Source organism: Eumetopias jubatus, unplaced genomic scaffold (assembly GCF_037043125.1).
Source record: "Eumetopias jubatus isolate StellerSeaLion01/CBP00866 unplaced genomic scaffold, mEumJub1_p1.0 scaffold_10, whole genome shotgun sequence".
In the NCBI taxonomy this organism is placed as follows: Eukaryota; Metazoa; Chordata; class Mammalia; order Carnivora; family Otariidae; genus Eumetopias; species Eumetopias jubatus.
Genome location: NW_028274816.1, coordinates 97,642,982 through 97,668,842, shown reverse-complemented (window position 1 = coordinate 97,668,842; position 25,861 = coordinate 97,642,982). Strand labels below are relative to the sequence as shown.

The 25,861-nt window shown below is 36.2% G+C and overlaps 1 protein-coding gene across 12 annotated transcripts in view; it reads right to left on the bottom strand.

Annotated features, from left to right (window-relative positions):
- Positions 1–2,258: 2,258 nt before the first annotated feature.
- Positions 2,259–25,861, bottom strand: part of CDC27 (cell division cycle 27) — a 73,233-nt gene continuing 49,630 nt past the window's right edge. For 6 of the 12 annotated variants that reach the window (XM_028087494.2, XM_028087495.2, XM_028087496.2 and 3 more), the window contains 6 exons: positions 24,108–24,316; positions 21,536–21,653; positions 13,675–13,803; positions 8,360–8,434; positions 7,394–7,550; positions 2,259–4,543 (listed from right to left, as the gene is read on the bottom strand). In XM_028087494.2, coding sequence (XP_027943295.1) covers positions 4,461–4,543; positions 7,394–7,550; positions 8,360–8,434; positions 13,675–13,803; positions 21,536–21,653; positions 24,108–24,316 — 771 coding nt within the window. In that variant the 3' untranslated portion in view covers positions 2,259–4,460. Of the gene's footprint in view, positions 4,544–7,393; positions 7,570–8,359; positions 8,435–13,674; positions 13,804–21,535; positions 21,654–24,107; positions 24,317–25,861 lie in introns of those variants that run through there. The other 6 variants (XM_028087500.2, XM_028087501.2, XM_028087502.2 and 3 more) reach the window with 4 other exon arrangements.

Genomic DNA, 25,861 nt, shown 5'->3' with positions numbered 1-25,861 from the left:
AGGCTTCTACTGTTAGTCCTTTTCTTACTCAAACTCCGGTGAAGCATTATGTATTTTCAAGGACTTGAATTTTCTCCTTAAATGTAGCTTTTAGCATCAAATTGAGAACTCTATTTTGAGGGTACTGAATATGAAAAGAATGCTGTGATAGGGAGAAGAAATTGGTAGTAAAAAATTTAGTTTTGTTTTCTATCTTAAAGCAAATTCTAGTCATTCAATGAGGGATAACACTTTCAATTTCAGTGTGAGGAGAAACAGGCAGGATACAAGATCAAAGCACCATCAAAGGACTATGCATGTGATAGATTTGAATCTACAGTTGATACTAAAGTTTCCTCTGTAAAACCGAAACTTTATGATACTCTATAGCAGATAATTTAAAAATGCTGGAGAGGACACTTAACAGTCAACAAGAGACATGATTTTAAACTGCCAGAGGAAGTCCAAAACTGAATAAAAGGGTTTGAACATACACTAATGCCCAAGTGTCCAGCTATATCATCTAATAGCTGAAGCCATTTTCTCTTCTGTAAAATGTTAAACACCTACTTTATAGGGTTGAAGACTGAAAATACTATGGACAGATCAAGTAACACAGTACATATGGCAAGATTTCATTAAATGTGGCTATTTAGCAAAGTTTGCACTTATAAAGCTTACACTGAACCATTAATTAGCAGCTAAACAAGCCAAAGACTGCTTCCTGTCTGCACTTCTACTAGTTATCCCTGTCCAACTGACAGTAAATGGCAAGTCCTAGGGAGGATTATGAAGCCTGTCGTTCCCACTGATCTGCCCAACTCATCCCCCACTTCATGTGTTTTCTCTATTGCTATCCCTTCTTCAAGTTGGAACAAAACCATTCAGCTCTCTATACTTTATCCAAGATAACCAGACCAGGGTAAAATTTAGTTTCTATATTCTACTTCTCTCAGAATTTTCTTTCTTGAGACGCCTGGGTGGCTCAGTCGGGGAAGTGTCTTCCTTCGGCTCAGGTCATGATCCTAGGGTCCTGGGGTCAAGCCCTGCATCGGGCTCCCTGCTCATGGGGAACCTGCTTCTCCCTCTGCCTCTGCCCTTCCCCCTGCTTGTGCTCTCTCTCTTTGACAAATAGTAATAAAATAGAAAAAAAATTTTTTTGATTTTTAAAAGATTCTAATTGGAACAAAAAAGCTTTGTATCCCTTTTAAATAAATTTCAGAAATCATATGACTAAAGAATAAGCAGGTGACTTGCAAACAGCTGCTGGCAAGGGGCTTCTGTACTTTGAAAAAAATATATTCTAAAAATTACCACATTTTTGTCACAATATTTATTTTGGAAATTCCAAATAATACTAAAAAAGGATGTGAGTTTTAAAAAAAGTATATATATGTATTAGAAGAGGGTCTAAGTTTAAAAAACATTTAGGGAAACACTGCCCTAGACTTCTGTGGAATGTAAAACTGTTAATTTTTCACTATTTTGCTGTGCCTTTTACTATAAAAATACGGATGGCACAGCTGTGCTGTAGCTTCAACAACTTGATTATAAATTGCTTTCAAAAGTAATTTATTTGGATTTTCCGTATCCTTTAATGAATGCAAATATATTAACAGAAAAGGCTTTCTCCCCCCCAAGGACTGTACAATTTCTGAAATAAGTCAGGAAAAGCAAAAAAAAGACACAAAATTACATTGTTTCAATGCAAATAGAACACACACATCACCCACACTTGCAATTTCCCGGGTTTTCACAAAGAAAACGGGTCACCATATTTCTCAGTGAAGACCCACACTATAGTCTGGCTAATCAGAGACTTCCAAACTTTTTTCTTCAAAAAGAGCATTTTTAATAGACTAAATACTGGTTATCACTGAGTTTTTGTTTAAGGTACAACAGCAGCATGGTTCAAATGTAACTTGCAGTTCTTGGAAAAAAACAAAAATTTTAAAATAATGAAATACAGAAAAAGTAGGGACCACCTTTCATTATTTTGAGTACCATTGTTCGCTTGAAAAAATATTTCCAACCTTCTAAAATCCTAGAGTTAAGAACCATTTCCAAGGGGGAAAAATATTCAATGCCACAACATAACTTCTGAACAAGTGTGTGTGTGTACACATATATGTATGTGTGTGAAAAGCTTAAAGAGACTAATAAAGTTCCTAGTATTTTAAATTTCCTTCAAAGTAACTACTGAAATTTCAAACAAACATTTTGCTTGATCAAAATATATGTCCTTTTCTGGTTGTTTGATCCTCATTCCAGGCAAAAAAAAAAAGCAAGCAAGAAAGCCAGAAACAGTTACTAGGTGGGAATAAGGCTTCAAATACCTAAACATTTTGAAAGTAGGTATGAGGAAAATGAAATCAGATTAAGCTTGGGCTGAGTGTCCCATAGCCTGCCATTGCCATGGTGTGCCTTCCACAACTATCCTTTTATCCTTGGTCTCAAAATTAGTACCAGAAAGGCTCTCAACTCTGGCACAGGACATAAATTCCTACTACAAAAAGATAATTACACATCAGCAAATTATGTTCTGAGCTTAGCTTTCTCTAGGCTTTGTAACAGAGCTCAGGTTGAAGCTTTCTATGAAATTCTGTATTTGATACTGTTATATAGCTGGCTTATGATGTGCCAATTAAAAAAAAAGGAATATAAAATTAAATATTACAGAACTAATGAACAAAATGGAATATTTCTTAGAATCCAAGTGCTAGCCTTTGGGAATTTTTAATGATATGCATTTACTCCCAATCTTTCCTTTTTCTTATAAATTATTTCTTTAAGCAGCACATATTATTACATAGATTTAGGTAGGAAATTTTGTTAAATAGCTCTCTGGCACCCAATACCCAATCTAAGACTCTGACTTGAATTAATTTATGATGGTCCACATTCAAATGAGCAGATTAACAGTAAATGATAGGAAGTTACTGAGTCTACAGGTTAAAATTTTGTTCACATCTTCTGTAATCCACCTTATTTTCACAACTTGACTAACAAGTACAGGTAACCAGTAGATAAATTTGTCCTTCATCAAATAATCCAAAATAATAACCATAGGCCTGTCATTCATAAGAAACTATAATTTGTTATATTCTGACATTGGCACTTAAAAAAATGTTAACAACTAAAGTTTCTCTAAAAATTTCAATACATTACAATAAAGGAGATACACAATTTAAGACTTTAAATCTGTTACTGCGAAATTCCAATAATTCCCATTTTATTACGCATAATTAGATCTTTAAAATTGTGGCCATTCCCCGAAAACACCAACTTTTATTATGAGAAACTCAGGAGAGAACTCATCTCCTTCATAAGAATGGGGGTTTTTTTGCAGCTAAAAATTTCTAACATCTTAAACTCAATCACTCTTGGTAAACATTTTGGTGACTCACACTACTGAAAATAATTTGAAGCAGAGAGCCGAAAAGAATGGAAATGACCTCAACCAAAGGTAACTACACATTCTTGCACCCTGCTTAAACACTTAGAAAAGTCAAAGGGATATTTTCTTGAACAAATATAGATTCAAGGTTATGGTACAATTTTGATTGTATTAAGGCTTTCGCTATCATGATCTCTTAAAGTCTCTCCACTTTAGTGTTCTCATTTTGATTCTTATGGTGAACTTAAATGGTTATTAAGGGCCTTGTTTTGGCTTTTCAGTGGGCAAACACTCTACCATCTCTGAACGTTAAAGGTGATCCCACAGAGCTCAAAGAGAAGAGGCAATATGATAAAGGGGCAACTTTAAAGTTTGCAATACCAAGACAATGATCAACACTTTGAAGCAAGATGAATAAATTAAAATTCTTGGTTAGACATTAAAGCATTCTTGCCAAGAATAAGTGTACACTGTATGGAGGGATATTTGATTCCTACACATGAGTCCCAATGTGCCCACTACATTTGCTTATGGGAGACACTGCAAGTTTAAGGTAATTTACATTCCTTGGCAATCAAGTTACTCTGTTATAGGCAATGTCTTTTTATTGTTCCATCTGGCACTTGCTAACACCATTCTTGAAGAACCTAGAAATGAAGGTCAGTCACTCTGTTAATCAGGAACAGAACCAAATAAAAAATTTTTGGAAAAACAACCAAGAAATTCTGGTTCATCACTATTTTCCATATCTAATGGTTCCTTCAAGATAAAACATAACTCTTCCTTCCATGATAGCTTTCCAACAAAGGGAGATTAAAGAAAAAAAAAGAAAGAAAAGAAAGTTCCCCATCCTACCCCCTAAATTGTCATTCATACTGGTGAAAGAGCCAGTCTTGTTAGCAGCTAAATATTGCACTGCCTTTCATTCTGTGTACAGTCAGGGTCCAATGAAAGTGGCACTCTCATGGTATAAGGGATGGATGACGACACTGCCGGCTCAAGAGTGAAGACTCAGTATATGGAGGGACAAGAAACATGTCAGCACTAGTCACACATCCAGTTGCAAAAGTCTGATTTCCAGAAGTTAAAATTCATCACTTTCAGCTGCATGAAGTTGTGTGTCGTCTGCATCTGTCATGCTGCTCTCCTGGGATTCATCTGTTCCCACTTTAAAAAAATAAAAAGAAAAGTCTACAGTAAGGCATCTGACAAATATTTCTTGTTGGTTCATGAAAATAAGGAAAACTGTTCTATGCAGAGATGAGATCTTAAATTAAGGTCCTTAAAAATCCTGATATCCATCAATAAAATGCAATTTAGGTTCTTTATTGTACAGCATGTCTGAGAAGATTAGTTCATTGCATTTAACCTTTAAGAGTTTTAACTACTGGGATGCCTGGGTGGCTCAGTCGTTAAGCGTCTGCCTTCAGCTCAGGTCATGATCCCAGGGTCCTGGGATCGAGCCCCGCACTGGGCTCCCTGCTCTGCGGGAGGCCTGCTTCTCCCTCTCCCCCTGCTTGTGTTCCCTCTCTCGCTATGTCTCTGTCAAATAAATAAAAAATCTTAAAAAAAAAAAGTTTTAACTATTAAAGCTGTCTCTCCCTAATGAATTCCTTATTCCTACCCTAGGAGTCAGAGCTAGTTTTCCGAGACATTAAAAAAAGACTGACATTCCCTCCAACTGTTGACTCTACTTTGGGAACAGTCCCTGCTAGTCCACAGAAATATAAAATATACCTTCAGTTTAAAAAGGGTTATTGGGATTATAGGAATTATGATTTTAATTAAAGCCTTTTGCCAAGTTTTCTGGAACAAAGGTATCTTAGTTCATCTCATCAGAAGTTTCTCAATTCTCTTATTATTAAAAAATACTATTAGGGGCGCCTGAGTGGCACAGTCGGTTGAGCAACCCACTCTTGGTTTCGGTCCAGGTCGTGATCTCAGGGTTGTGAGATCGAGCCCCGCATCCAGCTCCATGCTAGGTGTGGAATTTGCTTAAGATTCTCTGTCTTCCATCCAAATGGCCAACAGGCACATGAAAAAGTGCTCAACATCGCTCAGCATCAGGGAAATCCAAATCAAAACCTCAATGAGATACCACCTCACACCCATCAGAATGGCTAAAATTAACAAGTCAGGGAACGACAGATGTTGGCGGGGATGTGGAGAAAGGGGAACCCTCCTACACTGTTGGTGAGAATGCAAGCTGGTACAACGCCTCTGGAAAACAGAATGGAGGTTCCTCAAACAGTTGAAATTAGAGCTACCATTCGATCCAGCAATTGCACTACTGGGTATTTACCCCAAAGATACAAATGTAGGGACCCGAAGGGGTACGTGCACCCCAATGTTTATAGCAGCAATGTCCACAATAGCCAAACTGTGGAAAGAGCCAATATGTCCATCGACAGATGAATGGATAAAGAAGATGTGGTATATATACACAATGGAATATTATGCAGCCATCAAAAGGAATGAGATCTTGCCATTTGCAACGACGTGGATGGAACTGGAGGGTGTTATGCTGAGTGAAATAAGTCAATCAGAGAAAGACATGTATCATATGACCTCACTGATATGAGGAATTCTTAATCTCAGGAACAAACTGAGCGTTGCTGGAGTGGTCGGGGGTGGGAGGGATGGGGTGGCTGGGTGATAGACACTGGGGAGGGTATGTGCTATGGTGAGTGCTGTGAATTGTGTAAGACTGTTGAATCACAGATCCGTACTTCTGAAACAAATAACGCAACATATTTTAAGAAAAAAGAAAAAGAAGAAGATAGCAGGAGAGGAAGAATGAAGGGGAGTAAGTCAGAGGGGGAGACGAACCAGGAGAGATGATGGACTCTGAAAAACAAACTGAGGTTTCTAGAGGGGAGGAGGGTGGGGGGATGGGTTAGCCTGGTGATGGGTATTAAAGAGGGCACATTCTGCATGGAGCACTGGTGTTATGCACAAACAATGAATCATGGAACACTACACCAAAACAAATTATGTAATATATGGTGATTAACATAACAATAAAAAATAAAAAAAAAAGATTCTCTGTCTTCTGCCCCTGCCCCGCACCCTGTCTAACAAATAAATAAATCTTAAAAAAGGACTTAGTTCTCACTAGTTATGTTAAGATATACACTCAAGTTAGAGTGCCTCAATCAGTTGAGCATCTGACTCTTGGTTTCAGCTCAGGTTCATCTCATGGTTCCTGGGACAGAGCCCCATGTGGGGGGGGGGGGGTCCACGCTCAGCAGGGAGTCTGCGTGAAGATTCTCTCCCTCTGCCCCTCCCCCCACTGTGTGTTCTCTAAAATAAAATAAAAAAAAATCTTAAAAAAAAAAAAGGTATACACTCAATTTAGGGATAGAGTATTTACTACTGCCTTAAACTACTTCTTTGTTCCCTCTTCTTTTCTTGACCCTTCAATTTATATACATTAGCCGTATTTTTAGATTTTGAATTTGCCAGAGCTTCAGAGAATTTGAATAGTCATTACTACAGATCTATCAATACTTTTTATCAATACTTTAAAATGTGCACAAATTTATTCTTCATTCACTTAGCACTTATAATGTCTTCAACATATTGTCACATCTATCATCCCTTCCATCCCACCCCACATTCCTATGAAGCAGGTAAGGCAGGCATTAGTTACGTATTTAAATTAAGGTCCTGGTAAAAATCTGCAATGGACTTGTCAAAGTCACAGCAAATGAGATCCAAAACGGAGAGTAGTTATCTGACTCCACATGCACTTTGTTAATATATTGCCCTATTTAATTTCTCTAAAATTCCATTTGGTATAAAGAATACACCATGGTTAAAAAAAAAATTTAAAAGCAGCCCACAAATCCTTATGCAAAGTGTAGCTTTCTGAATATTCAACACTCAAGAAAATTTCCATGTTTATTCTGTGTCATTAAGAGATATCTGTTCCCCTTTGCCTAACTCTGAGGTGATGTTTTATTAGCTCTCTGGTTTGATACACATACAAACCTGATTCTTATGGATGATACTCACTGATCTGTTCTTCTTGGGTTATTGGCTCCTCATCATCTGGAAGGTAGCGCTTATCAATTGCCTCTTTAATCTGGTTATTGGCTCCTTTAGGATCTAAATCCATAGCCCAAGAGAAATTCATCAGGGCGAGGTGTGTTTGACCTAACTTCTTGTAAACCTAAAAATAAACAGCAGCACTACATTTTTCATTAAGTTGTGAGTTTCAATTATAAAATCCTATACATTAATAATTTAAATAGGCTTCTGATTTACATGCTATAAACCCATTCTGATGAGTAGGCCACTTTCATCCTATAGAAAAATTCAGACTAACTTCTGAGTTCCTTCTAATATATTCAGATATTTTCAGAATTCCTTGCCTCTGTCTGATAGTGAGCTTCCAATAAATCATACTCTGATTGGATCAATGACATGAAAGAAATGGACTACAAGCTGCTTGATTAGCATTATGTACACTGATTTTTAAAGGCTATTATATCAACTCTTAACACCTGTCCACTGTTCCCAGCTACCTTCACCAGTTGGCATCTAGGGGCCAAGTCTGTAAAGTCTTGACTAGTCTGGCTTGGAAATCTTGGAAGCCAGTTCTTCTAATTAAGACTACACAGAGCCATTAATTTTCTTCTTTTGGGGGATGCCTACATATTTTGTTGATAATTGGAAGCTAAGAGCTTTCCAAGACGTAGTCTCAGTAACGAACTCACGACTGCCATTGGCTGCAAGTGCTAATATACTTCCAAAACCATAGTATGTTTAGGATTATGGTGTGTATGTTCTTGCTCCTTCATCAGGATATCATCTTCTTAAATGTTTTAACTAAACCCATTCTTTATTCCCAGAGCATTTAGTTCAGAGCTCTAGTTGAATTTGCTCAGTAGATGTTGCACAATATGTATTATATTTCTTCTTCAGAAGTTAGTATTTGTTATCAAAGTCACAGTTTAGGACCATGGCCCAAATCTTTACCTTTCCTATTAAGAAGTAAACGAGGGATTCTTTGGGAACAATTTGTTTCAATTCTTCAAGTTCTTGTAAAGCAGACTGAAAAAAGCAAAGAAAAACAGAGTAGCAAAATTTTACAAAGTTCTAACTAAGCAAGTGTTTTTATTTGATTTCCCAAATCATTTAACTAAAGCTTATACTAGATATTAATCAATGCACTTCCCTACTGCGTAATTCTTGTTGTGAAAATAAAATGCATGAAAATACTTAAGACAACAAGGAACTAAGAAATGGCAGGAATTCACCAGAGTACATGGAGAACACACAGACATGTGGGTGACAACGCTTGCTTTGGTCACCATTTTATTTAAAATAATAATACTCCATTACACTGTGTGTGAAAGCGTTTTGAAAACTAAGTTGCAGAACAAAACAATTCTGAAGTTCTGTTAATAAACTGTCTCCCTGATGCAAACACTAAGCTTTGACTACCAACCTGCCATTTTAACTACTGATGAAGGGTCTAAAATTTAGCCCTCTGAATTAAGTCAAAACTGTCTAGAAATCTCTGACCATTGCTAAAGGGTTCAGGAAATTGAGAGAAATGATAGAGAAATAGATTTGTATTTAAAAGACATGATCAAAAATAAAACTGGTTCCCCAAATGAGATATTATCCACTTTTCACCTATCAAATGGACAAAAATAAAAATAACTTGATGTTGCATAAAGTTACTATGAGAGAGAGGAATCAGGCATTCTCATTACTGAAGGTGGAATTGTAAACTGATGCAACCTGTTTGTGAGGACAATTTAGCATTATCTATTAAGTTAAAAACTGCACCATTGATTCAGCAATGCTGCTGCTAGGAATTTATCTCAGGGATATATTAAAAAAATTCACTAAATCATCTTTATAAGAACATTCGACCTAACATGCTACTGCAAATCACTAGAAGCAATCAAGGTGTTCTAATCATAGTCTAGTTAAATAAATTGTGGTCCATTCTCAATGGAACACTAGATTTATAGGTGCTCAACCATAGGTTAAAAGAAAAGAAGCAAAAGCGAGATGCAAAACAGTACGTGCAATAATACTATTTCTTTCGTAACAAAACATATATGCCACACATATACCAATAGTTATGTGGGTATTCCCACATATATTTTATATTTATGTGAGCATATAAATTTTTCTTTTTTTCTGGCAGAAATCAATACATATATGCCCCATATAAATGGCTTACCTTTGGGAAGGGGATGATTGAGGTAAAAGGGGAGGAGGGACCTTCTATTTTTTCCTTGGTAGCTTTCTCTATTTTTTGAATTTTCTAACATAAATATTATATTTTATTTCTCTTTAATGTCCACAGAGGTTATCTACTTTTCTTCTCTGTACCTCTTTGTAGTAAAACAAAATCCAATGTAAGTTAGGTTAAAAAAGAAAAAAAGGTTAAGTGTCAACTATCTATCCACAGGACTGTTGAAGTGAAAAGAAGCAAATTATAGAACAGTATGTGTAGTTGCATTAGTTTCCTATTCTGTCATAACAAATTACCACAATTTTGATGGCTTAAGACAAATTTCTTTTTATCTTATAGTCTGTGCATTAGAAGTCCAATATGAGTCTCACTGGGCGAAAATCAAGGTGCCTTCCTTTATGCAGGGTATCTGTTTCCCTGCCTTTCTTGGCATCTAGAGGCTGCCCACATTTTTTGGCTTGTAACCTCCTTCCTCCATCTTCAAAGGCTACAATACAAAGGCTCGTTGAGTCCTTCTCATGCTGCTTCTGACTACAGCTGGGAAAGATCCTCCACTTTTAAGATTCATGTGATTAGACTAGCACCGCCTGAATAATGCAGGATATTCTCCCCAACTCAAGGTCCATATCCTTAATCACATCTGTGAAGTTTCTTCTGCTGTGTAAGGTAACACATTCACAGGTGCTCAGGATCAGGGCATGGACATCCTTGAAGGATCATCACCCTGCCTACCACAACAGGGTTAAGTCTACTTTGTTAGGTGCAATTAAAAATATATAAATAATGAGAAAAAGATCTAAAGAAGTATGTTCTGAGTTAACAATGCTCCGCCCTGGAGAGTCCCCTTATGAGGCACATTCAACTTCGTATTTTTTTATACTTTCATATTATTTGAATTTTTGGGTAACAAGCCTATTACTTTCATAAAAAGCCCCCACAAAGATATAAGGAATAAAGCAGTGATCAAAGATAGTGGGCTAGTAAAGGTATCAGAGGATTATAGCATTTGGGTAACATAAGGGGATTTATTCATTGATTGGTATGACTTTAGTATTATTTCTCTAAGAAGGGTATAAAGAAAAAGGAACCAATCTTATTTCACAGTTCTAAAAAAGTTTAATACATTCCTACCTGACCCTCCCTTAAAACTAAGGCCAAATGTAATTTCTTGGCTTTTATAATTTTTTTATAGGCATTATCTAAAATAAAAGATTTACATAAAATATTATTGTGGAAAGTAGTGTGAAAGTAGCTGGGTGGTAGGTTCCATGGATTCGTTATCACAGTATAGTGATGTTTGAAATTTTCTATAATAAAAAGGAATAAAAAAGAAGAGTAAAGGCAAAAATACACAAACACACACACACACACTTTCTTAGACAGTGTATTTGTTTTAAGTGCTGTGTTTTTTACACAAGTATTTAAGGGGCTCTGGTGTATCCTTAACACTTCATTGTCTTCCTAATCGCTGGCAGCCCAAGAGAAATAAACTCAAAGTACTGCTGGGCTGAATGGGTCTGAGAATCACATCTGCTTGTCTAGGAATGGAAGACTTATTACATATGATAATTCTACGAGGTAAGACTGTTCTCTATTCCTTCCAAACTATTAAGTATTGTAAAATATACATGGAATAAAGAATCAAGATAAAAGATCTGTGGTCACAGATATTATTTACCTACAATCCATGTTAACACCTGTCAAATATTACTGACAGGGACTTATAAAGCCTGTACCACAACGAAGAAATCTGAGACTGATTCTAATATTGCAGAAAAACAATTTTTACACTTGTTGGGTCTCCAGACTTCTTTACACTCTTAAAGCTTATTGAGGAACCCAAAGAGTTTTTGTTAATGTGGATTATAGCTATCAATACTTACTATATCAGAAATTAAAATGTGAAAAGTTTTAAAAATATTTATCCATTAATTTAAAAGTAACAACACCAAACTATTATGTTAACATAGATAATATTTTTTTAATGAAAAATAACTTTTTCAGAACAATTAAGTCAGTAAGAATAGTGGCCTGCTTAACATTTTTGCAAATCTCTGGTTAAAAGAAAACAGCTGGACTCTCTTAACTGCTTCTGCATTCAATCTGTCATGTAGCTTTTGGAGAATTCCACTGTACATTAGTGAGATGGTAAGAGTGAAAAAGGCAAATAACATCAAAATATTATTATGAAAATAGTTTTCACCTTGTAGACTCCTTGAAAGGATTTTTGGGGACCCCCAGAAGTGCCCAGGCCATACTTTGAGAACCACTGTTTTAAAGAAATCTTAATCGGGACAATGCACCCCAAAGCTTCACTGCTCACCACACACAGTTCAGAATGGGTAGGTTTTCTTTCTATAACTGCGTGTTGTAATTGTTATAAAAATTTCATTTATCATACCTCCCCACCTCAATAATCTAATTACAAAGACTCATTGAAAAACAGTGTCTAACACAGTATCAGAGTTCTCATTTTTGCCTTAAAGACTTAAGACTTACCTGATATCAATGCAGCTCATTAAATAGGGTGATATTTAGCAAGGCTTTTGCCACAGAGAGGTTGCCACCATTTGCTTTTCATTTTTCAGGCCAAGACATCTCAGAAGTAATCAGTAACTTTTTCCTCATACCCCTTTTTATTTTAATAGAGGTATACTGGATATACCTGTGCATCAAAGTAGGCCTTATAATTTAGCCAAACCCTAAGCTGGTAGTCAAAAATGGCTGTGACCACTATAGCTTCAACAATGGGTCAGATTAGAATTTGGGCTTCTTGAACCAAGAACAGGGCTGATTTATACGGCATACTTCATAGGTGTGTTGGAATTAAAATGGCTTTGAGAACAATAAATTGAATAAAATCCTTCAATTGAAGAATCTGACCACAAATGTAAAGAGATACAATGAAGCAAAAACATGAAAACATATGATGAATTATAATTATAGTACCTCAAAGAGCAAGTTAAAAGTTGTAAAGTGTTTCTTAGATTTAAAAGTAGCTTTTATAGAAGAACAAAAACAGTAGGACTAGACATCCACTTCTTGATAAAGAAAAAGAGAGATTAGGGGAATCACTGAATAAATGACAAAGAATAAATCAGATGGTTGATTTTATATATCTTTATAAGTCTGGAAATATTAAGAGTTTATCATTGGTTTTGTATTTTTCAATTTCAGCAAATGTCAATGTGTACCAGAAGAACTAATTTCTAGGGAAGCTACTGAAATGGATTATTAGGTCCAACATATTCTGTACTTAAATTTTGGAGGTTTTTTTTGTTTGTTTGTTTGGTAACTTTTACTCTTTTTAGGAAGAGCCTAAATTTATTAAAAAAGTAACCTGAACTTTAAATCAAAACTTTGGATTCATGGCTTATGATTGAGTAAATGATGACAAAAATCCCATTGTCACTTTATGCCTCTTTTTTCTTTCTCAATTTTCCTTATCTTCTTTGCTCAGCTTTTTTCATGCTACAGCTCTACAATTTGGAAAACAGTGTGAGAAGAGAGAAAAACTTCATACTAGACTAAGTATCCTTGTTATAAGCTTTCATAACTCACTATATTTTTCCTTTATGTACTCAACATGTATTATTTTTATCATTATTTGATTAATGTCTGTTGCCCCTCTAAAAGGGTACTATATGGTGAGTTTTTCAAAAGCAGGAAATGTGATTGCTTTGCTTTGCTTTCCACTATATTCCTAGTCCCTGACATGCAATAGGTACTCAGTAAATATCTGTTGAATAATGCACACACATTCATTTGCCACCTGTTCAGATATTTTGGTCCTAAGAGGATGGTTTAGGTCTTACCTTTAAGATAACTCCCTGATGGAAAAACTGTCTTTCTATATATGAAATCCTTACGAGGAATAACACATATTCCTAAATATCCATACAACCCATCCTACCTATCAGTATTTCATAAAGAAATAAAATCACAAAATGAATAGCTTCTGAAAATGGGAAAAATAAACTATTAGAGATGAAAAAGTATAAATAACTTTTGGTCTATTAAAAGAAGGGGCAAAACTTAAGCAATAAAATGCTGAAAACCATTAAAATACACATCTTACCTTATACTTTTCATTTGCAAATAAAACTGAGGCTCTGTGAAATTTGCATAGAGGGTTCTTGGGATCAATGACAATGGCTTTGTTTAGGGTATCCAAAGCCTTCTCAGATTTTTTCAGTGCATGCTGAACCTATAAGAAATAAAGATCATATTAATGTTTCCTTTTGATATTTATGAAGAAAGGGGAGAACCAAATACTGTGACTCAAGTCAACATAAAGATAAGACTACTGAGGCATCTGGCTGACTCAGTGGTAGAGCATGCAACTCTTGATCTTAGGGTCATGAGTTCGAGCCCCACTTGGGCATACAGATTACTTAAAGAAAAAAAAGATATTAAAACTACTAAAGCTGTATAGTCTGAGAGGGTTTTCCACAGAGTTAAGTGAACTTAATAGTTGATTATCAGACTATTAATAGATTATCTCTAAAATCTCTTCTAATTCTAGTTCAACTGCTTCACTTTCGAGATGAGAAAACTGAAGCCCAGAATGTTAAGTAACTTGTTCTGGGATCAGAACCTAGGTCCTCTGGCACCCAATCCACCATTATGTATCCATAATGATAATCCACAGTGATTATTTTATCTTTAGAGCAGATATTTAGTACCTTTAAGTCTAAAAGATATGAAAAATCTTGATTTTTCCCTCACAAGAAAATCTGTACTATTTAGCTAAATAATACTCACATTTCAATATGTTTATTATGGTCCTCTAAATATTAGGCTTTTCAAAACTATGTTCAAAGAAACACTAGAGGATTTGGCTCTAAACCCTTACCAGCCCTGCTTCACTCAGAACTTCTAATTACATTTCTACTTATTTTAGGAATTTATTTTAAATATAATTCTTCTGCTTTACATATTTGAAAACCACTGATCTGTAATACAGGGAAGTAAATATTTTAAATAACTTTAAAAAACCCCACACAACCCCTAGCATCACTATTCATTCATTTGTATATACTCATGCTATGCCATGTTCCTCCTTGGATGAATTGTATGTTAAAAAGAAAGTGTAAGTGCGTGGATGTGGCTGTGGAACTTGAACAAATACCACTCACTGTAACAAGAATGTGAGAGTAGGTACTGCCAAAATCTGGTTGCTAAATTCATCTATACGATGATCTTTGCAGAAAGTTATTACTACATGTGGCCAAATACTCTGCCCTCCAGATTGAAATCCTAAACACTAGTTCTCTAACAGAGAAAAGCATATTCTATTACCTGAAAACTTCTTCAAATGAACCACACAAAATTTTAAAACCGTCTAATCCACAATCACTTTAGAAGAAAGATGTCCAACTTCACTAAAAGGTATCAACAGGTACTTAAGTTTGATTTGCTTAAGTGATGAAGAAAAATTCTTTGTTGATATATTTTGCATAGTATCTAACTATGAAAAAAGTTACCATGGCAATTAAAAAATTATAAAGAATTCTTCTCCCAGGGGTGCCTGGGTGGCTCAGTCGTTAAGTGTCTGCCTTCGGCTCAGGTCATAATCCCAGGGTCCTGGGATCGAGCCCTGTATGGGGCTCCTTGCTTGGTGGGAAGCCTGCTTCTCCCTCTCCCACTCCCCCTGCTTGTGCTTGTGTTCCCTCTCTCGCTGTCTCTGTCAAATAAATAAAATCTTAAAAAAAAAAAAAATTCTTCTCCCAAAATGAACAGTGAAATTCCCAACTCACACAATTTCCTCACATTGTATGCCCATTTCCACAAAAGCCAAGTTTGCTGAGAGAAAGTGAAGAGTAGGGGAGGGAGAGAGGGAGGACATGGGTAAGAGGCAAGAACAGGAACTACAGGTACTGTGCTTACAGAGAAACTAATAAATGAGATTTCAAAAAGCAAACATACTTTTTCTCCAATTGAAGTACAACTTATTATCAAACACTTAAAAAATAAACATAAAAATGGTGATTTAAAAACTGACTCAATGGAATAATTAGAAAAATGATCTTAACACCATGCATGGATTCAAATCATTTTTAATATCCTATCTTAGAAACATTCTACACATCTTAAGATTAAAAAAATTAAGTTTCTGTTCTGATTTTTAAAAGATAGCTTTTTATGACAATATTCATAATGCTGACAGGTAACATGTTAAGGCTAGTTATCATCTCCTTTTGTGACTTTTTTTAATCTTTTCCTTTCTTAAAAAAAAAAAGAGTAAAAGCCAGACTCCTTTAGAGCTTTGAACTGTGTATACAGAAAATGAGAGTGCACTCTCTCTTGCTCTCAAATAAATAAAATCTTTAAAAAAATGGGGGGGAGCACCTGGGTGGCTCAGTCAGTTAAGTATCTGCCTTCGGCTCAGTCATGACCTCAGGGTCCTGGGATCGAGCCCTGCATCGGGCTCCCTGCTCAGTGGGAAGTCTGCTTCTCCCTCCCCCTCTGTTTCTCCCCACCACTCATGCGAGCCTGCGCGCGCGCTCTCTCTCTCTCTCTCTCTCTCAAATAAGTAAAATCTTAAAAAAAAGAAAGAAAAGAAAATGAGAGTGCAGTGAACATAATGTGCAGTCCTACAGTCAGGACACAGTTGCTCCTTCCCATTCCACCAGATATTGCACCTTTCCATCAAGGGATACCTGACCAGCCAATACTTTACCACATGCTATTTACCTACAGCACCAAAATAACCGGTAATGGAGTTTTTTACATGACTGAGTTGCAACTCCTGATCTGCTAATTTATGCAAAATCTGTGTTGAGTTCATCAAATTGGTAATCTTTGCCCTCATTATTTTTCTAGTTATTCCATTGAGTCAGTCTTTGTGATTAGTGGTTCTCAGATCAAACAGATCATGTAGACAGACAGTACAAGTATTTGGGGAAACACTGTTTTATTACCAAAATGTTGGAAAAAAGTTATTTCATTACCTTTCAGATTTCATAAAGTACAGTGTATATAACATCTACTAAAAGACCATAAAATATTGAAATTTTCCCTCAAAGTGTAAAAAATATACTAAGCTTGTAAATTGCTGTGACTAGACTTCACTGTCATCTTAATACATTCTTGCATGTGGATACACACACACATGTGATCCATGGGATACAGATTATGGAACTGGGCAGCTTTGGCGTATATGTCCCGTGTTTTTTTTCAGGAATAGTTGCAGTGTTTACACAGCAGCGTTACTTCTCAGGCTTTGATCGGGTGCTGTTGCTTGCTGTGTATGAAGAGAAATGTGTCAAACAAGTTTAAGGTTTAGTGTGTTCTGAAGAAGGGTGTGAAAAACAGTGTCCATGGGCTTTTAGAATGCTTTCCATTTTCAGTCCTTGTAACTCAGCCGTTTAGTACCTAAAAGCAATTCAAATAATATGAACATTATCTCCTACTAGAAGTAATATTATCAAGTCTTCATGGCACATTATGATTGTAAATGTTTCTCCATCTCAACAGTAAGTCTATGGGAGTCCCATGAAGATTCATGAAATGTCTGTAGTAACTGTTAGTCATGTTGAGTTAAGTGTAGTATGAACAAAGTATTTTATTACATAGAGTAAACAAACAGTATGTTGCCTAACAAAGCTACTGCTGTTATATTACAACATTACCTCGTTTTTATAAAATGTACCAAGATTTGAACTGATAACTTTATTTTACGTGTAAAAAAAATCAGTTTCTTTAAAAAGTAAAATGGTGATCCATATCACCTTTTAAGAATTTTAATTAGTTCTGGGAGAGAGTCCAAGATGGTGGAGAATTAGGAGACGTTAGTTTTGTCTGGCCCCAGGAATTCAGCTAGATAGCTATCAAATCATTCTGAACACCTGCAACTTAACTGGCGCTCTAAGAAAAGAACTGCTGCAATTCTACAAATAGAAAAGTGACCACTTTCTGGAAGAATGACAAGACAGAAAAACTCTCCTCAAGAAAAGAGAACAAGAGGCAGTACTGACTGTCAGGGACCTAATCCGTATGGATATAAGTAAGATGTCAGAAGTAGAGTTCAGAATAACGATTATAAAGATATTTGCTGGGCTTGAAAAAAAGCACAGGAGACACTAGAGAATCCCTTTCTAGAGAAATATAAGAACTAAAAATCATAAGTCGAAATAAAATGGAGGCTCTAACTGCTAGGATAAATGAGGCAGAAGACAGAATTAATGGAGATTAAAGAAGATGAGAAAAAGAGATAAACAACTACTGGATCATGAGGGGAGAAATCGACAGATAAGTGATACCATAAAGCGAAACAATATCAGAATAATTGGATCCCAGAAAGAGGAAAGAGAGAGAGAGAGAGAGAGACAGAGGGACAGAAGGTATATTGGAGCAAATTATAGCTGGTAACTTCCCTAATCTGGGGAAGGAAGCAGGCATTCAAGTCCAGAAGGCACAGAGAACCCCCCTCAAAATCAATAAAAAAGGGTCAACACCTCAACATATAATAGTGAACCTTGCAAATCTCAGAGACAAAGAGAAAATCCAGAAAGCAGCTCAGGACAAGAAGCCTGTCACCAACAAGGGTAGAAACATTAGGCTGGCAGCAGACCTATCCACAGAGACCTGGCAGACCAGAAACGACTGGCATGATATATTCAGGGTGCTAAATGAGAAAAATATACAGCCAAGAATACTTTATCCAGCAAAGCTGTCATTCAAAATAGGAGACATTAAAAGCTTCCAGGACAAATGGAAACTAAAATTTTGTGATTACTAAACAGCCCTGCAAGAAATATTAAAGGGGATCCTTTAAGTGAAGAGAGCCCAAAAGTAACATAGACCAGAAAGGAACAAAGACAATATACAGAAACAGTGGCTTTATAGGTAATACAATGGCACAAAATTCATATCTTTCAATAGTTACCCTGACTATAAATGGGCTAAATGCCCCAATCAAAAGATACAAGGTATCAGATTAGATAAAAAAGCAAGACCCATCCATATGCTGTCTGCAAGAGACTTATTTTATTATTATTTAAAATTTTTTTGAAGATTTTATTTATTTATTTGACAGAGAGACAGAGAGAGAGCACAAGTAGGCAGAGCAGCAGACAGAGGGAGAGGGAGAAGCAGGCTCCCCAATGAGCAGGGAGCCCAATGTGGGGCTTGATCCTGGGATTATGACCTGAGCCAAAAGCAGATGCTTAACTGACTGAGCCACCCAAGCACCCCCAAAAGACTCATTTTAGACCCCAAGACACCTCCAGATTCAAAGTGAGGGGGTAGAAAACCATTTACCATGCTAACGGATATCAAAAGAAAGCTAGGGTAGCAATCCTTATATCAGGCAAATCAGATTTTAAACCAAAGACTGTAATAGGAGATGAGGAAGGATACTGTATCATAATTAAAGGGTCCATCCAACAAGAATATCTAACAATTGTAAATATTTATGCCCCTAACATGGGAGCAGCCAATTATATAAACCAATTAATAACGAAATTAAAGAAACACATTGATGATAATAGAATAATAGTAGGAGACTGCAACACCCCACTCACCGCAATGGACAGATCATCTAAGCAGAAGATCAATAAGGAAACAAGGGCTTTGAATGACACTCTGGACCAGATGGACTTCACAGATATATTCAGAGCATTCCATCCTAAAGGAACAGAATATACATTCTTCTCGAGTGCATATGGAACATTCTCCAGAATAGACCACATACTAGGTCACAAATCAGGCCTCAATCAGTACCAAAAGATTTGGATCATTCCCTGCATATTTTCAGACCACAATGCTTTGAAAGTTGAACTCAACCACAAGAGGAAATTTGGAAGGAACTCAAATACATGGAGGTTAAAGAGCATCCTACTAAGGAATGAATGGGTCAACCAGAAAATTAAAGAATTAAAAAAAAATTCATGGAAACAAATGAAAATGAAAACACAACTGTTCAAAACCTTTGGGATGCAGTAAAGGCAATCCTAAGAAGGAAGTATATAGCAATACAAGCCTTTCTCAAGAAACAAGAAAGGTCTCAAATTCACAACCTAACCTTACACCTAAAGGAGCTGGAGAAAGAACAGCAGATAGTCTAAAGTCAGCAGGAGAAGAGAATTAAAAAAGATCAGAGCAGAAATCAATGAAATAGAAACCAAAAGAACAGTAGAACAGATCAAGAGATCAACTAGGAAATGGTTCTTTGAAAGAATTAGTAAGACTGATAAACCTCTGGCCAGACTTATCAAAAAGAAAAGAGAAAGGACCCAAATAAATAAAATCATTAATGAAAGAGATCACAACTAACACTGAAGAAATACAAACAATTATAAGAATATATCATGAGCAACTATATGCCAACAAATTAGGCAATCTCAAAGAAATGGATGTATCCATGGAGATGTACGAACTGCCAAAACTGAAACAGGCAGAAACAGCAAACCTGAACAGACCCATAACCAGCAAGGAAATTGAAACAGTAATCAAAAATCTCCCAACAAACCAGAGTCTAGGACCAGAGAGCTTCCCAGGGGAATTCTACCAAACATGTAAAGAAGAATTAACACCTATTCTTCTGAAGCTGTTTCAAAAAAAGAAACGGACTGAATGATGTATAGAGCTACTGAATCACTATGCTGTACACCTGAAACCAATGTAATACTGTTACATTGTGTGTCAACTATACTTCAATTAAAAAAAAGGAAATAACAAAAAGAAATGGAAGGAAAACTTTTTCTTTTTTTTAAAGATTTTATTTATTTATTTATTTGACAGAGAGAGAGACAGTGAGAGCAGGAACACAAGCAGGGGGAGTGTGAGAGGGAGAAGCAGGCTTCCCACTGAGCAGGGAGCCTGATGTGGGACTGGATCCCAGGAACCTGGGATCATGAACTGAGTAAAGGCAGACACCCAACCGACTGAGCCACTCAGGTGTCCCGGAAGGAAAACTTCTAAACTCTTTCTATGAGGCCAGCATTACCTTGATCCCAAAGCCAGACAAAGACCCCACAAAGAAGAATTACAGACCTATATCCCTGATGAACATGGATGCAAAAATGCTCACCAAGATACTGGCCAAAGGGTTCCAACAGTACATTAAAAGGATTATTCACCATGACCAAGTGGAATTTATCCCTGGGCTGCAAGGGTGGTTCAACATCCAAAGTCAATCAATGTAATATACTACATAAATAAAAGAACAGACAAGAACCATATAATCCTCTCAATAGATAAAGAAAAAGCATCTGACAAAGTATAGCATCCTTTTTTTTTTTTAAAGATTTTATTTATTTATTTGATAGAGAGAGAGACACAGCGAGAGAGGGAACACGAGCAGGGGGAGCAGGAGAGGGAGAAGCAGGCCCCCCGCGGAGCTGGGAGCCCGATGCGGGGCTCGATCCAGGACCCTGGGATTATGACCTGAGCCGAAGGCAAATGCTTAACCATCTGAGCCACCCAGGCGCCCCTACCTCTGAAACTATTAATACACTATATGTTAATTAGTTGAATTTAAATAAAAAATAAAGTAAAATAAAAAAAGAATTTTAATTAGTTCTGACATATCTATATCACTCATCAGCTAAAACATAGGAACCATTTGTCTTGAAATAATAATTACTGAATTTAGGAGCTAAATATTAACATGGAAAAAAGTGCTTTCAAAATATGAAGTATCTCATGTGAGTCTTACAACAGCCCTATGAGGTAGATAAAATGGTATTACTTTGTCATTTATAAAATGGAAGCTCAGAGAAATGGACTTGCCTGAGGAATGAGGGTACTCCAGTGATTTCTCTTTATGCAAGGAAAAAGGTGGTATTTTGGCTATAAAATAAGCCACAATATTGTTCCAAGAATATAAACAAACAAACAAACAAAAAGCCCTAATTTTCACCACAGCAATTAAGTCAATAACAAACACATTTCACAAGGGAGATTCACTGAAAAATATTTGGAAAGCTACTTACTACTCCAATGTGGCAAAGTAAAACTGAACTTTGAGGGTTGATATCAAGTGCTTTCTGGAAATGCATTTCTGCAAGGCTGAATTTTTCTTGCTTGTAATAAATCATTCCTAAACCATACCTGAAAGTATAAAATAAAGTATAATTTTAGGGATATGAACTTTTGGCTGGTAATTTAGTTCAACTAATAAAAGGGTATGTTATGGAATCTGGCATTTTAATAAACTAGGAGAAATACTGGTGGTCTCAGAGAGGCAAAAACTATCAATCATGATAAGAAAATCATCAAAGCATTTCATTTTTTAAAAAATTTTTTTCATCAAAGCATTTTAGACAAATCACTTTTATAAGTAAAAACAATAAATCAAATCAATCAAATAGAACTTTGACAATAGGGAAAAAAGAAACTACATCCTTAAATCCATCATTACAATCTAGATTTAACAGCTCATTTTTACTGAGTGGCTAATTATGTGTGTGCCAATAACTTTGTTAAACTCTTTATGTGAATTATCTCATTTAATCCTAGGAGGAAACGAGATAGGTATTTTTTTTAAAGATTTTATTTATTTATTTGACAGAGAGAGACACAGCAAGAGAGGGAACACAAGCAGTGGGAGTGGCAGAGGCAGAAGCAGGCTTCCCGCGGAGCAGGGAGCCTGATGCGGGGCTCGATCCCAGGACCCTGGGACCATGACCCAAGCTGAGATAGGTATTGTTATCACTCACATTTCAAATAAGGAAAATGAGTTTAGAGAAGTTAAATAACGTGACCAAAATTATACAGCTAATAAGGATTATAAGCAGATCCTTCCTTTATGATTCTAAACCCTAAACTCTTAACAATGCTATTTCTATATTATTGGTGCAAATGCATATATATCATAATTACATATACATAGTGTCATGTTCTGCTTCCCCTCTCCTCACTATATCAAAACATACTCCTACAGACTTAAAAATTATAAATTTTATTTTATTTTTTTAAGATTTTATTTATTTATTTGACAGAGACAGAGATAGCGAGAGAGGGAATGCAGGCAGAGGGAGTGGGAGAGGGAGAAGCGGGCTTCCCGTGGAGCAGGCAGCCCGATGCGGGGCTCGATCCCAGGACCCTGGGATCATGACCTGAGCCAAAGGCAGACGTTTAATGACTGAGCCACCCAGGCGCCCCCAAAAGTATAAATTTTAAAGGCTATGTAAAAGCATATTAACTTGATATACAGGCATTTCTTCTGAATTTTCAAAACATCAAATGAACATAATGTGACTGATTTACATTAAGGAGACCTCTTTTGGCTATAACTAGATAATGACAATGGGGAATAAACACCAAATGAATGAATAAGAAGAAAGCACAATATATCTTCTTATATTTGGGGCAAAGAAAAGGTATAAAAAGCTCTGTGCTAATAATGGTGATGGTGGAACAACAAAAGAAAGACTACTCTGGATTTGGAATAATAAATTTTAAGTTTAGATACTTTAAGTTAGATACTTAAAGTTACCTAAATTCCTTATTTTTATAACAATTTTTGATATGGTAAGGTTTAAGAATGCAACTATTATAATATAGGACATACCCAAACGTTTAAAAAACAACACAAGTCCTATTGAAAACTGAGTTCTTAAAATATTACAGAGTACTTTATGTGAAGAGAAGGCAGTATCAGCAAGCTGGACTGTTTAATATGTCAGCAGAAGCCAGCATTTGTCAGGACATCTTTTAGGTAATGTAACTACTTAGAAATGAGATATAATCCATTAAAAAACATATATACACAGATCAAAAAAATATGTTTTAATAATACAGGGATTCAGATTTAGTGACAGAATGAAAATTCAATTGCTATAATGACTACCTAAAAAGATAAAAATAAAACCATGTCTGACATAAAAACTGTAGCAGAGTTATGATATCAGAATTACAATTCTTGATATGTAAAACTATTAAGTCAGTCAAGAAAAATACAATAAAATGTCAGCAGTAGATACAGTGTTGAGGCAGAAGTAAGAACAAACTTTTTAATGCCTTCTTCATTTGTTAACTATATGAGCCAGGTAACTTCCTCAATAGAGACATTACTTAATAAACTGGAACACTGAGTTCTACATAAAGCTAATGAACTAGACTGGTATTTAATAAACCAGAACACTGTAAAGAGCAACAACTAGTGGATAGTTCTCAATGTTTATTTTCTACTACCCAATAGGTGATTATACTAGTCCTCTCCACTTTCCCAACCATATTCTATACGAATCACTGTTTCACTGTTCTAAGAAAAAGAAACAAATCAAATAACAAAATCAATTATTTTCAAAAGCTTGGTAGGAGAAAAGGTTGAAACTGTTGAGTATAAGGATCTAGTATTTGATTATTAGTTAACTTAAGAGTTTGTTAAAGGTACATATTTCATGTAAAAAAAAGTTTTGGTTACAACTTATCCAACCAGTATGTACTACTCTTAAGTATTAGTAACCAAATTCATGACAATAAAGAGATATCTAACAAAAAAAATTACTGAATATCAGTCCCATCAGTAAGACATCATCTTTCCACTTCATTAGCACTTACCATGCATTATAATGTCTTGGATTGACTCTGATAGCATTTCGAAAACAAGCTAATGCTTTGTCTAATTCCTCAGTTAATACAAACTCATGCCCTAATAGCGTATAGGCATAAGCATAATTTGGATCAACCTGGATGGCTCTCTGGAAGAATTTAATTGCAATATCATGTTCCCGCTGCAAACTGAAACAGTTCCCTGCAGCACACCAGGCCTTAAAAAAAGATGGAAACAAAAACCAAATATATAATTAAAATTTTGTTTCAATTTTTCTAACAAAACCAAATTTATGACTAAAATCAAGACTCAGAACTCACTGAGAACAGAAAAACAAAAACTGAAGTTATCTTTTTTTAAAATTTGAGAGAGAAAGAGAGAGAGCATGAGAACATGGGGGAGGGGCGGAGGAAGAGGGAGAGGGAGAAGGAATCTGGAGCAGACTTAGCACTGAGCCTGGAGCCTGTCGGGGGCTCGATCTCACAGCTCTGAGCCCTAAGTTCAGGACCTAAGCCGAAACCAAGAGTTAGATGCTCAACCGACTGTGCCACCTAGCACCCCCCTGAAGTTTTAATAGATACAGTTGATCCTCATTGTTCGTGATTTCATATTGGTGTATTTGTCTACTTGTAAAAATTTATAGTATTTGTAAAACCAAACTCTACACTGGAGTGCTTTAGTGGTCACCCAACATATGAGTTGTCCAACAGGTACGGTCCCAGTTGAGGTAAAAAAAAAAAAAAGGTGACTCTATGCCTCCTTGTTTCATCTCTCACATAGAGATGACCAAAGGATAGAGAGTGTAGGGGAAAGTACAGTGCAGGGCAAGAAGTTCTGGCTCTGGGGCCAGGTGGACAGAGATTGAATCCTAAATAAGGTACCTGTTGTAGGGTAGCCTCAGGCAAATCACCTTAACACTTCTGAATAGCATTTTCTCTTTTATATAAAATAAAGATAATAAAATCTACCAGGATGGGTTGTTTTTAGGATGTGTGTGTGTGCACATTTCCCCCAAATAAAACGATCCAGTCTTTGCTAATAATAGTGTTTACAGAAACTAGAACATAACTACCAAGAATAATGAGAATTGACTGTTTTTAATTTAATTCTAAGATTAGATATGTTATACAAGTACCACTAACTATTCTTGAGATGCAATGAAATAACAATTCTTACAGGACTGGAGTATGCAAATGAATTGTGCCTATGTCTTAAAATGACAATAAAAAAAGCACTATTTTACTCTAATTTAAAATTAGCGCTTTTTGGGCGCCTGGGTGGCTCAGTTGGTTAAGCGACTGCCTTCGGCTCAGGTCATGATTCTGGAGTCCCGGGATCGAGTCCCGCATCGGGCTCCCTGCTCAGCGGGGAGTCTGCTTCTCCCTCTGACCCTCCCCCCTTCTCATGTGCTCTCTCTCTCTCTCATTCTCGCTCTCAGATAAATAAATAAAAATCTTAAAAAAAGAAAAAGAAAAAAGAAAATAAAATAAAATTAGCATTTTCCAATCTACATAATTTCTGCTTAATGAACACTAATCCCGCTGGCAACAGCAATTTTTTTAAAAAATATTTATTTATTTCAGTGAGATCGACAGAGAACGCGCACACATGAGTGTGGGCAGTGGGGAGGGCGAGGGAGAGAGAAACCAAGCAGACTCTGCACTGAGCACGGAGCCTGACACAGGGCTCGATCTCACAACCCTGAGATCAGACCTGAGCTGAAACCAAGAGTTGGATGCGGAACTGACTGTGCCACCCAGAT